Source organism: Eptesicus fuscus, chromosome 8, assembly GCF_027574615.1.
Source record: "Eptesicus fuscus isolate TK198812 chromosome 8, DD_ASM_mEF_20220401, whole genome shotgun sequence".
Classification (NCBI taxonomy): domain Eukaryota; kingdom Metazoa; phylum Chordata; class Mammalia; order Chiroptera; family Vespertilionidae; genus Eptesicus; species Eptesicus fuscus.
In genome coordinates, this window is record NC_072480.1 from 64334878 (window position 1) to 64353484 (window position 18607).

Here is an 18607-nt window from a genome sequence, read left to right on the forward strand (position 1 = left end):
GACCAAAATCCTTCCCCTTCCAGAGTGTACATTCAAATAGGAAGCAGCTTTTAGGATCAAAATGTAAGCAAATGAGCACAAACGCCCTGTTTTATCCCTTCCAGAACTTGCAGTAATGTGTTTGTTTATTACTGGATAGGATATTCTAATTCTTCATAGGATATCGTCTGACTAAAATTGAATGCACATTTTGTAAGCATATAGATGATGGTGGGGGCAGGGGTAGATATGGGCAGGGAAGGGACAATTTTTAACCTTCATCAGTTTCTTGAGGAAATCTATAACCTATCCTCCCCCCCCCAAAAAAAAAAAAAATTAAGAACCTCTGCTAAATTGTGAACACTTTTTTTAAAAATTGATTTTAGAGAGAGGAAGGGAGAGAGAGAGAAAAACATCAATTGGTTGCTTCCTGCTCACATCCTGACCAGGAATCAAACCCACCACCTTTTGGTGTACACTGGCCAGGGCTAAATTGTGAACTCCGTAAGTACAAGCAACATGCTTTTTAGTTATTTTTTTCCTAATTTATTTAAAAGACATAATTGCATAAAGCAAAAAATAGCACCGTATTGATGGATTTATTATGTATAAGTATAATATGTAAGGCTAAATAGTAGCACATCAGTTAAATGGAATTATATTCTTACAATATATTTTACTTGAAGTAATTCAGTATCAACTCTGGGCACGTTGTGATAAATTAAAGATGCATTTTGTAATTCCCTAGAGCAAACACAAGAAAAAAAATGCCTCGATATTACTAAAAAAAATTTTTTTTATATTTATTTAACACAAAAGACTTTTTAAAATAGAAGAGGAGGAACGAAGAATAAAAAACAGGTAAGACAAATAGAAATCAAATAGCAAAACCAACTATATCAAGATAAGTACTTTAAATATAAATAGCTAATTACTTCAATCAAATGATAGCGATTATCAGACTAGATTTTAAAACATGAAACTGTTATGTGCTATCTATAAGACACACTTTGAACACAGACAGAAGGGTTGAAAGTAAAAGGATGAAGAAAGATAAATCATGGAAACAGCTTAAATAGCCATGTTAATATCAGACTAGAATAGATTTTTATATGAGTATTACTAAAAATAGAGATATATTTTGTTACAATAAAAGGGTCAATTATAAGGTATATATGCTAATAGCTTCCACATACATGAACAGTTTCCAAATACATGAAGTTAAAACAAACAGAACTAAAGGGAGAAAGGGACAAGTTCACAATCATGGTTACATTCATACCTTGAGATGAAAATGAAAACATTTAATTTTTTATTTAATTCAAATCTCACTGTTCTGATCTTTTTTTTTTTTTTTTTTTGTATTTTGTTGCCATTTTACAGCCTCATTTTCTGTTTGTTCCCTACCCAGAACTTCAGAAAAGGAATTTCTACTTTCTCACCTCCAGTTTATTTATACTTTTTTTGGCCATATTTACTTCCTTTCTCTTTTTTAAAAAAAGGTATATTTGTTACAGGTAGTCCTACCTCACACACACCTCCTCTTCCCTCTCCCCCCTCATCCTGCTGTTGAAGAAACCACTGTCCTTGGATCTGTACTTACTACTTAAGTATGTGCCCATAAACAGTAAATACTAGATTTTGTGTTTGAAATTTTGTAAAAAGATGAATATAATATACTAGAGGCCCAGTGCACGAAATTCATGCGCAGGTACGGTCCCTAGGCCTGGCCTGTGATCAGGGCCATCTTCCCTGGCTGCCCGCAGCCTGCCCCACCCATCGCTGCCACCCACCCCGGTTCCCTGTTTGCTATCGGGCGATTGGAGCCTGCTGGCCGGAGGGAGGAACCGAGAGGTGGTCAGTGAGCCTCATAGTACTAGTTGAGCAGTCGTTCTGGTCATTCTGCCATTAGGGTCAATTTGCATAATACCCTTTTATTATATAGGATGGTACCTTTCTAAAAACTTATTCGTATATGTACACTGAGTTTATTTATTTTAAGTCCTATTTAGTCTTCCATTAGATGACTAAACTACTGTTTAGCCATTTCACTACTGGGGACACATTTCCATTTCTTAGCTATTACAGATAGCATTGCAATTGAATATTCCCTAAAGCATTCTTCCAGCTTTGCTAGGTGCAGTCAGCCCTCAGCCCTCTGTATCCATGGGTTTTGCATCTGCAGATCTAACCAACCCCAGATCAAAAATATAAATAAGTAGAGAGGGGTGGGGGAGAAGGAGGAGGGAAGGAGGAGGGAAGGAAGTAAGGGAGGGAGGAGGGAGGGAAGTCTTAGAATGTTCTGAAAATCACAAATTGAATTTGCCACAGGTTGAGTACCACACTGAATCCACAAGAATGAAATGATGTGTAGGCATACCCAGCGTGGCCTGTATGCAAATATAGGTTATGTGCCAATCCTACACCATTTTTTCTGGAGGACTTGAGCATTCTCAGATTTTGCAATCCGCAGGGGTCCTGGGCCCAGTCCTCCTGCAGGAGCAGAGGGAGGACTGTGTTGTCAAGTTGCTCTCCAGTGGCTGTACCGCTCCCCTTCCCCGAGGACTGTGTGAGTTCTCAGTTCTCATCCTCACCAAACATTATTTACTGACATGTCATATATTATTATATTTAACATTATTCATTTTATTTATTTTTTATTTTTTTTCCCCAATTTTTTTTATTAAGGTATTATATGTGTACATATTTTACCATTGCCACCCCCCACCCCACTCCCATATATGCCCTCACCCCCCAGAGTTTTGCATCCATTGGTTATGCTTATATGCATGCATACAAGTCCTTTGATTGATCTCTTACATCTACACAATGGAATACTATGCTGCCATAAAAAAGAAGGAATTCTCATCATTTGCAGCAACCTGGATGGAATTGGAGAACATTATGTTAAGTGAAATAAGTCAGTCAATGAAAGAAAAATACCACATGATCTCACTCATTTATGGGTAATAAAGAACATTATAATCTTGAACAAAAAAAGATAGATACAGAGACAGTAAAGCATCAAACAGACTGTCAAATTACAGGGGGAAAGTTAGGGAGAGGTGGGGGAGATAACATTATTCATTTTATATTCTATTTCCCTAAAAACAGCTGAGAACAAACATCTTTTCATGTATTTGTTGGCCACTTGAGTTTCCTCTACTGGAATTGCCATTTTGTCTGCTTTTTAAATTGGGTTGATTGTCTTTTTCTTATAAATGAACAGAGTTATATGTTCTGAACACTACCTTTGTAGACTACAGAAATTCTAAGTACCTTATCCCAGACTCTTGCTTGTCTTTTCACTTCATTTATGGTAATGTTTGGCATACTGTAGCTTTTAAATTATAAAGTAAATGAAAGTATGTTTTCTTTTTTAGTTTGTGCTTTCTGTGTTTTATTTAAAAATCCTTCCCCATCCCATTGCCAAAAAGATGTTCCTTCTGTGTTTTGTGCAGAAACATTTACAGTTTTGTAAATTACACTGTATTTGTGTCCCTAACCCATTGGGATTTCACATGTGTGGTGTCAGGAAGGGAGCCTTGTTTCTAGCCTTACGTGTAGCTCGTGTATCCTTTCCCTCTGGCTTACCCATTTCTGCTGTATACCAAGGGCCCTTGTACTTAAGAGTCTGCTTCTGTGTTCTTGCCCTTTAGGTCTGTTTGAGTAGCTCTACAGAGAGCTATTCACACTATTTTAAGTACTTAAACTTTATAGCATATCTTGAAATCTAATAGGCCTTATTATGCTTCTTTAAAATTACCTTGGCTCTTCTGTATCCTTAATTCCTTATTTTTAAATATTTTTATTGTAGTATGTAACCCATACCAAAATGTTCATAAACTACAAGTGTCATGAAGCCAAACAAATCACTATAAAGTGAACACTCCATGTAACCCCGCATAGGATCAAAGAACTTCCCGCCCCCAAGGCCCCACCCCTCCCATGGCAGCTCTCCTGGGACATGTAGTTACCTTCATGCTTGACTTCATGGTTTTCCCACTCGATATACAGTTCAGATCCATTCACTTACAGAAGGGGAATTATAGTGTATGCAATCTTCATGCGTGGCTTCTTTCTCACAGCAGTATGTTTTTAAAAATTTAATCCTTAAATATGCCATATGAACTTTAGGATTGGCATTTTAATTCCAATAACAACACCAATAAAAACTCTGTTAATATTTTACTTTTAATTATATTGAATTTACATATTAATTTGGTGAAAATGGGTATTTTAACAATTTTGCTCCTTCCCATTCATGGATGTGATTCCTATATTTTAGAATTGGGTTGTTTTGTGTGTTTTTAATGTCTCACACAGTTTTGTAGTTTTCTCTATGAAGGCCTTACATATTTTTGTTAGATTTATTCCTAAGTATTCTATAGTTCTTGCTTTATGGAATTCACCTGTGGAGATCCCTAGACCTCCCCAGAGCCCTAGACTCTGGGCCTGCTCTACCCTCCTCAGAGCCTCCTTGATCCATGCCCTTCAGAGGTTTTATCTTCTTGCTGTAGACGAAACAGAGGGTAGATATGGACTGTGCTGAGTATGGGGAGGAAATGGGGTTGCTCCTTACAGAGTTAAGAACCCTCCACTTCGCTCCGGCCTTCCACAGTACCTGGTGCTTCTAATGCCTGAGCCTTGTCTGAGCTCCAGGGGATCCTCTTGCTGGCATTTGGATTTACCCTTCTTCCCATATACTAAGTGGTTTCCAGTTACACAATGTGTTTTCCATTTTGTTAATGTGGGTCAGGATTACAGATGCTTTTTAGTTTCATCAAATGTGAAGTTTGTTTCTGTTTTCGATTTCTTTGTTTTGTACAAAAGTCCTCTGCAGTCACTCTTTAGCGTTCTCCAGTGTGTCCTCTGCTCCCACCACTGCACCAAAAGTGTTCTAACAAGGTCATCAAAGCTTCCACTTTGCCAAATGCCATGGTCCTTTTCCTCTCTGTCTCACTTGAACTCTGAGCTGCATTAAACGTAGATAACTAGTATTCCCATCTTAAAACACTGTTCTCTTAGCTTCATTGATACTAAACTGTCCTAGTTTTCCTTCTGTTTCTTCTTAGGTTCTTTACTGGCTTCTCCTACTCTGTTCATCCCCAAAATATTGGTGTACCCCGGATTCAAGGTGAAGTCCTCTCTTCTTTTTCTTTTTTCAATCGTCACCTGAGGATATGTTTATATTGATTTAGAGAGAGAGAGTAAGAAAGAGAGAGAAACATCAATGGAGTGCCGCCCATACACTCCCCGACCAGGGATCCAACCTGCAACCTGACTGGGAATAGAACGTGCAACCTTTTGATGTATGCACAATGCTCCAACAATGAGCCACCCAGCCAGGGCCTCTTCTCTCTTCTGTTATGGGTTCTCATTGCTTTTAATGCCATCAAATACCAGTGACTCCCAAATTTTTATCTCTGCTAATTTTTCTCTTGAGTTCTAGATTTGCATATTCAGCTACTCATTTGATATCTCCACTAAGATTTCTAATAAATTCTTCGAAACTCATTTCTGCATTGCATTTATTGTTTTGCTGACTGAAATGGTCTTCTTCCGATTCTTCAAATGACTGGTACCCCCTTATCCTTAAGATCTCCACTCAAGTGTCACTTCCTCTGAAGCTTCCCTGACCACCCTACCTAAAGAAAGTCCTTGCTCCAAGTCACTTTCTTCTCTTTCCTTCATAGAGCTTGCTTGGAGTTGTTTTGTGTGCTTGCTTGTTTACTGTCTGTTCTCCATATTGACCACTATTAACTCTGTAAGAGTTGGACCTTGATCTTGTCTTCTGCTGTATTCTAAGTATCTAGAACAATGCCTGGTATATTGAAGATGCTCAATAAATTATTTCCTAATTAATTAATTTTATCAATAAAACTTTAAAGTGTACTTTTCTCCTGATAGAAAGTTGTCAAATATGTTCTAATTTGGTATGAATAACTTCTTATCTAAGAATCAAATTCACAAAATTGAAGATTTTATAAAGGAATAGCCATACTCATTCATTTTCACCTAGAAAACCATAGACCATCTTTAGACTTCTTTTGCCACATATATTACCTTAAAGATGAAAATAGACTTGTTTGCAAATAGGATTGTTAATTGCTAACTATTGGCAAGGATTTTTAAAAATCAACAGAAAATTTTATTAAAACACTATGTAAATTTTACATTGCCTTTATTTTCTGATAAATTTATTATATGGCTGGGTCACATCATTGATCATCAAAGTTGTTTTCTGCCAATATCTCTCTCTGATGGCCATATGCCAATAAGAGTAACCACAGAGTTAGTGTGAAAGTATTTTGATAATCAGATCTTTTGTGGTTTTTTAAAAAATGAAAACATTGTTTTAAAAACATTTCACCAATACTTTGAGTGTTAATGGTTAGGATTTTGCTACCTCTCCTAAATAAACAAACAAACAAACAAACAAACAAACTTGTTTACTCAGCAAATGAAATTATTTGTTGATTTGTACAGCTATTCTGCAACTTGGTAGGAGTTTTGGTTATCACCTAACTGCTAAAATGAAGAAAAATACCATCTGAAGTATTTTGTGGCTATTGATTTCTATGTTAAATGTGTTCTTTAAATTTTTATTACACTTAAACAATCCAGTTGGACTTTTTTCTTTTAGATTTCCGGTATCTGCTACAACAGCAAAATACTACAAGTTCATCAGGTGCTGTACATCCCAAGCTGGATGGCAAAGTTCTGTTCTTGGACGCTTGAGCCCATCTTCTCATCTTCAGAACCTACCACCGAAGCCAGAGTCGGGATGGGGGCCACAGTGGACATCCAGAGGCAGCAAAGAATGGAACTGCTCGATCGGCAGCTGATGCTTTCGCAGTTTGCACAAGCGAGGCGACAAAGACAGCAGCAGGTAAGCATAATAATAATCATTAAAAATTCAGAAATACTCAGTGGCCTAAGTAAACTTCTTCTCTGTGACTGTATGTCTGGTAGAGACTACGACTACATTTTATTCCTGTGCATTGCAGTGTAGGTATTTGACAAGTTTCCAAATAGAATGTAGGTCTCTGTTAGTGCCTATTCTTAGTGATGTGTTTGTTGTTTTTTAAGGTGAAAGAGTAAATTGCAGCCAAAAGACTGGTCAAACTGGACATTCTTGTTCCGCTTCTATTAGATAAGCACTATTTCTTAGAGAAACACCAACCTAGTTAACAAGACACGATATTTATCTGTTTTTAAAATCTTGTAAAAGCCACAGTGTCTTCCTGTTAAAATGCTTATTATCATGTGCTCTAGAGTGAAGAGCAAATATAAAACTTCTTAATTTTCTTTGGTTGAAATAGAGAGACTGTGAAGGTAAGAAAATTTTCAAGGGAACAACCCATGAATTAATCAAATAAATGCTGTGTTTTCTTAGCCTTGTCATCAATCATCAGGAAATATTGAGCACTGTCTACAATAAACTGCTGTATCCAAGCAATCCGATACCACACTTCCCTTTCAAGGGTTACTATACAGGGTGAGGCAAACATAGGTTGACAGTTGTTTGTATGGGAAATAATACAATAATTAATAAATAATAATATAAGAGTGAATCCTGTGTTTCATGTACTCACAATTGTAAACCTACTTTTACCCCACACTCTATGTCAGGCTCAGACTTCAAACCTGATCTTTCTTTGACACTTCTATGATACAGTATGCTGGGCTCTTTATTTCTTGTCCCTGTCTTCTTTGTCCTCTGGGATATGAGAGGGGATAGTCTTCTCACTTACCATCTCCCTGTCTCCTTCCTTCCTTGGGTGTGAGATGTAGGTCTGCAGACCTCACAGTGGTCTGCAGAAGTGAAGTCCGTTGTGACACTCCTGGTGTCCCACTGGAGATGTAGGTCTCAGAGTTCATGTCTGGGGTAGGAAGAAGGGAGCCCCTTATCAATTGGCTGAGTCTACAGGTGAAAGGGAAGTGAAGGTTATTCCCTACAGATGTATTTGAATTTGGTGAATCTGGAACATTACAATAAAGACACCCATGATGTAGTTAAATATGGAGCACAGTCATCTCTCTTAGGTCAAAGCTGGAGGTGTATATCAAGAGTCAACTTTGTAGGGTTGAGAGATGAAAGCAAGGTGCTGGGTGGGTTCTGTAAGAGAATTACATCCAAGGTGAACATAGGCTATAGACTAAGTCTTATATTTAGCAGGAAAAGGTAGATCCTTCAAGGAAACAGGGAAGAATGAAAAGTATGAGAACTTGGAATGATCAGTGTCTGAAAAACTGAGTAATGGTGAGTATAAATATTTTCCAGGTAGAATGAACCTAGAGCTATGAAGGAGAGAACAAAGTACCATATGATTCTTGTTTAGTAGCATAGATTCCTTGTTTAGATAACTGGATAGATCTGTGACAGCTTCATTTCACCAACATCAGAAGAGCAGATTTGGGGGAATGTATGACTGAGCTACCTTGAGAAGATCTGGGAGGAGCTCCCCCATTAGATAGCTATGGCTCTTGTGCTCATGAACAAGGCAGGAAAGTGGTATTTCTCAGATTGGAGTCCCCAGGCAGATTTTTTATGCATGAAGTTTATCGAGAACACTATCAAGATCGGAGTCTCTGGGGCAGGGGTGGTGAGGACAGAGGTGGACTTTGAACAACAGTTACAAAAAAGGCCTGAGATAATTTTATGGAAAGCTGTGGAGTTGGGAGAGCCCCTACAGGTTATCTCAAATTCAGACAGGAGCTGAAACTAAACCTCCACCAACCAGTCATTGGGTGCAGATTGCAAACCTTGGGCTGACTGGCTCTCCTTGAATGCACACCATCCCCAGGGGGCATGTCCCTTGAGAACTGTGGCATTCTAGCACCCCCAGCAGCAGGAAGATTGAGCACTTCAGTTGCAAGGGAGGTGGGGGATCTGGACAGCAGACCACAGCACCCACCCCCTGTTCTTCTCGGATCTTCTTGGTTTACCTAAGTTCTTGGAGCAGCTCTTCCAAGATTCCAGAGGCACTCTTTCCTGGAGAAAACTTCAAGAGGAAGGTTAGTAGGATAAACTACATCCCCTTCTGCCTCAGCAGGTCTCAGGATCACACTGATCATCAACTCATTCCTCTACTGTTCATTGGAGAGTCCCCTCACGCTTGGCTGGAAGGCTTAGTTGCTGAAAGTCACACATACCCACACATACCCTGTGGGATCTGAGTTCCTGGTCACCAGGCCCTTCTCATTCTGGGTCTGCTGCCCTTGTCCAATTACCGTAAAACTGAGCAAGGGAGTAAGTAACAACAGACACCCTAGGCCAGTGGTCGGCAAACTCATTAGTCAACAGAGCCAAATATCAACAGTACAACGATTGAAATTTCTTTTGAGAGCCAAATTTTTAAAACTTAAACTTATTCTAACACCACTTCTTCAAAATAGACTCGCCCAGGTCATGGTATTTTGTGGAAGAGCCACACTCAAGGGGCCAAAGAGCCGCATGTGGCTCGCGAGCCTCAGTTTGCCGACCACGGCCCTAGTGTATCACCGGGGTGCCACACATAGTCTCCCTCTCCATTTTTGTGCCCCTAGCCACACCTTTTCTTGTTGATCAGGGTTAATTACTGCTGCCAGGATAATGACTTCTTTTCTTACCTGCTGGTATTTGGCACAAGAGCCCGAAATAACTGGTTAACAGCTATAACTTAAAATGTAATGGTATTCTTGCTTTTTCTCCCGATGGAAGGGCTCCCTTCCTGTGAGCCAAGCTCTGTAAACCTGTGGAATTTAGAGCTGCAGGGGTAAGAAGCCTAGATTCCCCAAACGGCACTGAGAGAGAGGGTACTCAGGGTCACTTCTCCTTCCAGTCCTTATTTCCAAGATCCGCGTGTTCTTACTCTTGGGGACCTAGCAGGGTTTTTAGGGTTTATACTGCATGCTAGAGCCTGGAGTGCCATCTTGTAGGGTCATCTCCAAGTTGGTATTTCACTGACACATTCAAATGGCTGTCTCACTAGTGTGGCAAGCTGGCAGTTCCTTAGTCGTTTGGTACGTGAGAGGGTTTCTGTATTCCACGGTCTTGCCACTGCTGCACCCACTTCACTGTAAGTGGGCCTTGTGGTCTGATGAGATGTGATTTAGCACCCTGGTCAGTAGAGCAAGCATTCTGCAAACGCACAGATAGTGGTGCTCATTCTCTTTGAGGGATGGTGGTGTACTGGGGCTCAGCATTGGTCTCTGTTGCTGTCAGTAGCTACATTCTCCTTAGAGAGTGGGGCCTGTGCAGAGCCTCCACCCCTGCCACCATGGTTCTCTGTTCATGTGCCAGCACTGGGGTGGCCGATGGCTGGCCAGTGTCCACCAGCTGAGTCGTTCGGTCCTTTTCTTCTGTACTGCACATCCATGGTAGACATTGACCACTCGTACAGATGTCACGCTTCATGTCCATTCCTTTAACCAGGTCCACATGCCTCTTCCTCAGGTCTCTTTGTCCTCCGCCTTCCAGTCCCCTGAACAATCAACCAAGTCATTTACCATGTCCAGTGAATCCATATATGTCATTACCTCAGACTACTTCTCTTTCCACTCAAGTGGATGACCAAATAAATACTCTGTCCATTGGGAGAATTTCCCCTCATCACAGTCTTTCAAAATCACCCCTGAGTGGAGCTGTAGTGCCGGCCACAGTCCATTTTCAGCTTTCACTCGTCTACTGAGCCAACCCTTCTATGAACCAAATTTGGCCATTTTCCTCTCTGTCACTTGGTCATAAGGGCCCCACCCCCATGCAGTAGGAGGTGTGAACTGAGAAAGTGGTTTTGGTGCAACAGAGGTGACTGACATGATGGTCTGGCATACCTGCCTCTGCAGCTCACCTGTGCTACTTCCATCTGAGGATGGATTTCTTTGGGTCCATCTGACCTTGGTAGGTCTCGTACTTCTGACCACATGCTTCCTTTATGCCCAGGATCAAGCACACCCTGTCCCCAGGGTCTAGCAGCAGGTTTTCAAAAGTGTATCATTCTCTGCACACTCCTGCTCCAAGATCTAGCCCATGGTTTTCCCCTTGTGGCTTGCTACAAATTCCACAGTGTCTTTCCCCACCACAGATGCTTTGAATACCACAGGATCTGCCAGGTTGTACAGCCCAGTAATCCATGAAATAGAGCAAATAAATCAGACCAAAATCCCTAGAGAGTACATGTGATCAGGTAACTATGCAGTAATGCCCTCTGGTCTGTGGCTCTGCCCTCTGCTTGGCAGGCTCCTCCACTTTCCAAGGTGGGTCTTGCCCCCACCAGGTCTGGGGTTCAGAATCCTACACCTGGACTCCTAACTGCCAGAGGAAGGAGTTGACTGGTCTGCTGAGAGTGAAGGTCCCCCCTCGTTTATTCCAAACATCGGCCTTGAGATATAATAGCTAGTTCCTTCGTGTCCCAGAGGCCTGGGGTGCTGGCTTGCCCAGGGACACACACCTGCCAATTGTAGTGCAGGGTTGGGACTCAGTGCGTCCAACCACAAGGCCTCTGCCCCTGATGCTTCATTAGGCTGCCTCCCAGTTAGGAGAGCTCCTTGGTGATTTTCTTTTCTTTCCTTTTTTGCTTTGGCTGGCAAAGAACTCAGTGCCAAGTTTATTTTAATGTTCAGTCAAATTAACGGTTTAACCCAAAGTTAGAACTTCTGCTTCCATCTTCTATATGTTTTTTAAAATATCTCTCTATGTTTTTTAATGTCCTTGTATCTTTTATTGTAGGCAACCTCAAATTCTGTTATTGTATTTAAAATAAATCTGTTATTTGTTTAAAAACTGTTGATTTTCAGCCCTGCCTGGTGGATCAGTTGGTTAGAGCGTCGTCCTGTACACCAGAAGGTTCGGGGTTGAGAAAAGGTCAGGACACATACCTAGGTTTTGGGTTTCAGTCCCTGGTCAGGTGCATATGGGAGGCAACAGTTGATGTTTCTTTCTTTCTCTTTCTCTCTCTCTCTCTCTCTCTCTCTCTCTCTCTCTCTCTCTCTCTCTCTCTCTTCCTCCCTCCCTCCCTCCCTCCCTCCCTCCCTCTCTCTTTCTCTCTCTTGCTCTTGCCCTTGCTCTCACTCTTCCTCTCTCTCAATTCAATAGACATATCCTCAGGTGAGGATAAAATAATTAATTAATAAATACTGTTGATTTTCAGATGTTTTTCATAGAACCCTGAGTTTATTTGATCAGAAAGTCTTACAGTTACTAATTACTTACATTAGATTAATCTGTCTGCAGTTTGTAATTTTAAGTATTCTAAAGTAATGCTAAAGTGTTGCTTCAATGTATTTCTTTCTATTTCTTTTTACTGCTTTCTGTCATATTTCATCTCTCAGCCTGGAAGGTGCTTCGCGCTCTCTGTCACCCACCTCCTGTGGTCCTCACTTGGCTCTGGTGTCACAGCCAGTCTGTCGGTTGATACTTGAGACTCTGACCAAGACTGGTGGGTACTCTGTGGGCACAAAAAAGTGAAAAACATGTCCTTTTCTTAACCTCAGGAAGGTGGGGCAGATATACTTGAATTGGATAAGCATCTGAGAACACTGAAATATTGACCGGAGTACCCAGAGCAGGAAGATATCCAAGAAAAGCACCCTCAGTGTGGACCCATATCCTGAAAAGAGGTTTCTAGGACTAGAAGGATGGGCAGGATTTGGATGGGCAGAGAGAATGAAGCAAATTATCCCAGAGGAGAGGAGCAGCAAGAGTGAGGGAGGCATGGAGGTGAGAAGGCAGCCCTGGAAAGGAAAGAACTCAGGGAGACCTGTCTGACTGAAGAGTGCTAGGATACAAAGTGAGAAATGGTTTGACTGTCTGTTCAATGCTTCTGTGTCTCTGGAGGGAGGAGAGGAGGTAAGAGATCAACCAAAGGACTTGTATGCATGCATATAAGCATAACCAATGGACACAAACAGTAAGGGGGTGAGGGCATGTGCTGGGGGGTGGGAACGGCTGGGGAAAGGTAAATGGGGGGAAAAGGAGACATATGTAATACTTTAAACAATAAAGAATTTAATTTTTTTAAAGTGAGAAATGGGAAATAACTCAGAAAATGTAATAGAGGGAGGTATTTTTAGGCCTCTCAATCGATTTAGGTGTTGACACTAGAAGCAGTGAAGAATGATTTAGTTACTAATAAAGTCAGGACAATTATCTCAGATAAATCCATCACATTGCCGTATAAGATGGATAGGAAAAAGGAGAGAGCAAGAGTAAGAGACAAGTAGAAGATCGTTTTTAAATCCAGCTGTCAGCAGTACGAAAGCCTTGGCTAGGGTAACGGCAGTCTCTTCACTTAGCTCCTTTGTTGGCTTCTCAACGGTGTTGTTTCCCAAGCTCCACACCTTCCTCAGCCTCCTGAGCTTTCTGCCCTCGATCTCCCAGCAGGTGACCTGCCCAGTCCATCACTGTCAGCACTGGTAACAGGCTCATGGCTCCCAGATTTAGGTCTATGAACTAGACCTCCCTCCCTCCTGGCTCCCGATCTTCATATCCCACTGCCTACTGGACATCTCCACTTGTGTTCCACAGGCACTTGAAATTTCCCAATTCTTTGCTAAATTTGCTTCTCCTCATTTCCTACCCTGGTGAGAAGCACCACTATCTACCCAAAGGCCCAACCATAAAATCTTAGACTTTTTCCTTATGCATTCATAACCCTCTTTCCCCCTCCCCTGATTAAGTACCATAGAGTCTTCCTTCTTGATGTAAATCTGCCATTTCCTTCTCTTCATCCCACTGCCTTAGTTCAGACCATCTCACTACTTACCAGATTTCTACTACCATATTGTCACAACTGTCTCCCTCTCTCTATAGTTCAGCCCACAGAGTGATCTCATTGAAAACCCAAATCTGATTGTTCACATCTACTAGAATCCTTCAGAAGCCCTCTTAGCTTTCAAGGTAGTTACAACTCATTACACAGGCCCCTTCCTTCTTTTTTTTTTTTTTTAATAAATCCTTATTGTTCAGATTATTACAATTGTTTCTCTTTTTCCCCCCATAGCTCCCCTCCACTTGGTTCCCACCCCACCCTCTGCCCTTACTCCCCCCACTGTCCTCATCCATAGTTGTACGATTTTTGTCCAGTCTCTTCACACACACCCCACACCCTTTCCCCCCGAGAATTGTCAGTCCACTCCCTTTCATGCCCCTGATTCTATTATATTCACCAGTTTATTCTGTTCATCAGATATTTTATTCACTTGATTTTTAGATTCACTTGTTGATATGTATTTGTTGTTCATAATTTTTATCTTTACCTTTTTCTTCTTCTTCCTCTTCTTAAAGAATACCTTTCAGCATTTCATATAATACTGGTTTGGTGGTGATGAACTCCTTTAGCTTTTTCTTATCTGTGAAGCTCTTTATCTGCCCTTTAATTCTGAATGATAGCTTTGCTGGGTAGAGTAATCTTGGTCGTAGGTTCTTGCTATTTATCACTTTGAATATTTCTTGCCACTCCCGTCTGGCCTGCATAGTTTCTGTTGAAAAATCAGCTGACAGTCGTATGGGTGCTCCCTTGTAGGTAACTGTTTTTCTCTTGCTGCTTTTAACCCTACCAGACCTGAGGCCCTGAACCTAACTGTCCCCTATACCTGGGCTCCTGAGCATTAAAGAGAAAAAATCAACATGATATAGAAAAATGTTAGTTACATGCAGACAAGTGGTTAGAATAAGATGGAACTTGGAGACATTGTAGAAAATAGGTCTACCTTTCATCTAGCGCCAATATTCCACCTCAGAGTCTGAATCAACCAAAGTATCGATCACTTGTTGCACTATGATAAGCCTAGACCTACTTCGCTTTCCTGTTGAAGTGCTTGGTTCATCAGCCGCTCATTTCATTGTGAATTTTCAGAATTATTTTACGTCAAACCACACAAAGTCAATTCAAACACCTGGGGGCAGACATTTGCAATGGCTAACCATGAGGTTTGACCACGATTGGTTGGTTATTTTTAGTTTGTGACGCATTTTTTCACATACTAGGCAAAGTACCGAAAAATCGGTACAGCGGTCTGGTAGGGTTAATATTCTCTCTTTGTCTTTTGCTCTTGGCATTTTAATTATGATGTGTCTTGGTGTGGTCCTCTTTGGATTCCTTTTGTTTGGGGTTCTCTGTGCTTCCTGGACTTGTAAGTCTATTTCTTTCACCAAGTGGGAGAAGTTTTCTGTCATTATTTCTTCAAATAGGTTTTCAGTATCTTGCTCTCTCTCTTCTTCTGGCACCCCCATAATTCGGATGTTTGTACGCTTGAAGTTGTCCCAGAGGCTCCTTACACTATCTTCATATTTTTGGATTCTTTTTTCTTTTTGCTTTTCTGGTTGGGTGTTTTTTGCTTCTTTGTATTTCAAATCTTTGACTTGATTCTTGCGATCCTCTAGTCTGCTGTTGGATCTCTGTATATTATTTTTTATTTCAGTCAGTGTATGCTTAATTTCTAGTTGGTCCTTTTTCATATCCTCGAGGGTCTCGCTAAATTTATCGGCTTTTTCTAGAAAATTTTTGAAAAACCTTATAATTGTGGTTTTGAACTCTATATCCAGTAATTTGCTTTCCTCCATTTCTTTCATTTGTGAGCTGTTTCTTTGTCTCCGCATTTTGGCTGTGTCCCTGAGTTGATAGAGTGGCTTTGTGTGCTAGGTGTCCTATAGGGCCCAGTGGCTCAGCCTCCCCAGTTACCTGATGTGGACACTCTTGGTGCACCCCTTTGTGGGCTGTGTGCACAGTCTTGTTGTAGTTAAGCCTTGATTGTTGTTGGTATCACTGGGAGGAATTGACCTCCAGGCCAATTGGCTGTGAGAATCAGCTGTGTCTACGATGGGAGAACTTCTGTGCTGGAGACACCCTTATGAGATAAGACTTGCTTCAGTGGGGCTTTGGTGATCACTGAGTCTGCCTCCTGAGTGTGTCCCTTATGGATCTGAGGAGTTGTAATCTGGATGGTCCCACTCTGACTCCTGGGTACACTGGCTCTTGAATCTCCAAGGAGGTGCAAATTTAGCCTCTCCCTGAGGCCACCCAGCAGGAGCTACAGAGAGATATGCAGATTCCTCTTCTTTGTTTGGGTTTTGGAGGTGCCCAGATGAGGCCCAGCTGTGAAGCAATGCAAGCTGCTGTGGGGCCTTGGACCTTCTTTTGGATGTTCTGGGTCTCACTGATTCAGCTGCAGTTTGTTAGGTAAGTTTAGAATTCAAAGGACCAGGCCATTCATATGCAAAAGCCTCTGCGCTCAGCTTGGATGGGGCGGAGTCTCAAGGCAGAGCAAGCAGCAATGGCTTTGTGGGGCGGGATCTCAGGGTGGAGCAAACCGCAATGGCTTCCCATCAGCCTGCCCTACGAGGCCCCTGGGTCTCAGTGTCCCATGGTAATCACTGCAAGCACCTCTGAGAGAAAGCCGTCCTCAAGTTTCGCCCGCTGCCAAACAGTCCATTTTCTCCCTGTATGAGTCTGGGTCCCCAGAGTCTCTCCTGGAACTGGAGTTCAGAGCAATCGGGAGCTTTTGTCTCCCTCCCACTTGAGAAAGCCAGCCGCGTACTCAGTTGCCAGCCCTCTCCACGCGCGCCTCCGTACCTCTGCCTTCCGCAGCTCCTGTGAGTCTCTTTCCTTCTAGTTGTAGAATTTCCACTCAGCCAGCCTTCCTGTGGTTCTGGATGATGTCCATTTTGTCTTTTAGTTGTAGTTTTGAAATTGTTGTGCAAGGCAGTAGTTCAGGGGTTTACCTATGCCACCATCTTGGTTTCTCCCCCTTCCTTCTTTTTAGCCACATTTCTGGCCCCATGTGCAGCCCTCAGGCTAACCGTGCCAACTATTTGCAGTTTTTCATAGCTCTTTGTTTGTCACTTCTTGCCTTCACATCTGCCCTTTTCTTTGTCTAAAACAAACTTCCTCATCCCAACTTCCCCATCACACACACACACACACACGCGCGCGCGCGCATGTGTGCAATTTTTGCTTGCCTAACTCCTGTTCACTTTTCAGTATTCACATCAAATATCACCTCGTCTGGGAAGCTTCTTCAGTCAGATCTGTTCCTCTCTGTTCTTACAGCCCCTGGGTGTCTCTTTCATGGCACTCACTGTTCCTGCCCCTTGACCAGTAGTGTGTCCTGTGGTGGTTGGAGACTTTTTGCTTTGTACTGCCAGTATGTGAACAATGCCTGGCACATAGTAGGAACTCACATATTTGAGGGATTAATGACTAAATATGTGTACAATAAATATTTACACAATTAATGTACTGAGGCTGGCTGGATACAGGTAAACAGTCAGGGCTGGAAAGTATATAGATATCCTTTGAGGGAACAAGTATAAAGTGAACTGTTAAAGACAGCCCGAGACCCGTGTTTAGAGAGTACAAAGAGGAGGAAGAAAAGGAATTCTGGGGAGGTGGGGGAGGAGAAAACCAGGAAGATCAGTGGCAAGGGAGCCTGGAGAGTCAAATGTTTCAGGAAGAGTAGAAGAATGAGTGTTCAACAGATTCAGATGCACCCTACCCCCACAGAAAAACCAAGATGAGACAATGACTAGGAAAAGACCAGTAGACTCAGAATTGGTTCACTTTAAAAAATTTTTTTTGATTGATTTTAGAAAGGGAGGAAGGGGGAGAGAGAAAGAGAGAGAAACATCAATGTGAGTGAGAAACACCCATTGGGTGCCTCCTGTATGTGCCCCAACCGGGGATCAAACCCACAACCTAGGCATGTGCCCTGACCAGGAATAAAACCCACAGCATCTGGTGCATGGGATGACGTTCCAACCAACTGAGCAACACCAGCCAGGACAAGAGTTGGTTCACTTTTGAAGGGAAGTTTCAGTGGGAATGCAACACATTAAGAAGTAATGGTATGGAAGTGGAGCAAGAATAAGCACGACTTCTCTTCTGATCAGCTATGTGTAGTCACTTCTACGTTCTTTAAAGTCAACTATGATGTTGCACCACTGAAAACATTTTTAATATGCTCGGTAGTATATACCTTAGTACAAAGTGCATGGCTCTAAAGGACAATGAAGAGTGTGAGACTCCATAGATCTTGCTTCATCCAGAGCTTGAGGGCAGAGCGCTGACAGGGTCAGCGTGCGGGGTCCTTAAGTTCATCCTCAAGCACAGTGATGTGATCTTTCTGAACACAGTAGTTAACTACCCAGGAGCTTTGGGTGATTGTCTCATGCACTCATGGTGACAAAATCTGAGTTTCTTCTATTTCTCATCTCTGTTCACACCCCTAGTTCTCCCATTCTTCTGTAAATTCATGTGGGGCAGTGTGTTGGATATATTTTAACTCTGCTCTCAACAGCTCCTTGCTCTCAGAGTCAGTCCTTTTCACTAACTGGGTTACTGGCTCCATGGTTGGTGACATCTCACAGTCATTTGGGTATTTGCAGCAGCTGCAGGTTATTTTTCCATTGCCGGGGCCGTTACATAACTTTGCAGAGTTTGTGTTTTATTCATTCATCAAGTAATATATGACCTCTTGAAGGACAGGAGCTGTGTGTTTTACTTATTTGTGTCTCTCTTAGTTCTGCTTCAGTGTACAGCCTGAGAGAGTGACACTGCCCTGACCTTCAGGCAGTTTGCAGCCACCAGGGGAAGGTAGATGAGTCAGTACTCAGTGCTAGGTTTCTATGGGCGTTTGTATACAGCAA

At 41.9% G+C, this 18607-nt stretch overlaps 1 protein-coding gene across 3 annotated transcripts in view; it reads left to right on the top strand.

The window, feature by feature from the left end:
• UBAC2 (UBA domain containing 2) overlaps positions 1–18607 on the top strand; it is a 195448-nt gene that overhangs the window by 136884 nt on the left and 39957 nt on the right. For all 3 annotated transcript variants that reach the window (XM_054719902.1, XM_054719903.1, XM_008143973.3), the window contains one exon: positions 6626–6871. In XM_054719902.1, the coding sequence (XP_054575877.1) occupies positions 6626–6871 (246 nt within the window). The remainder of the gene's footprint in view (positions 1–6625; positions 6872–18607) is intronic.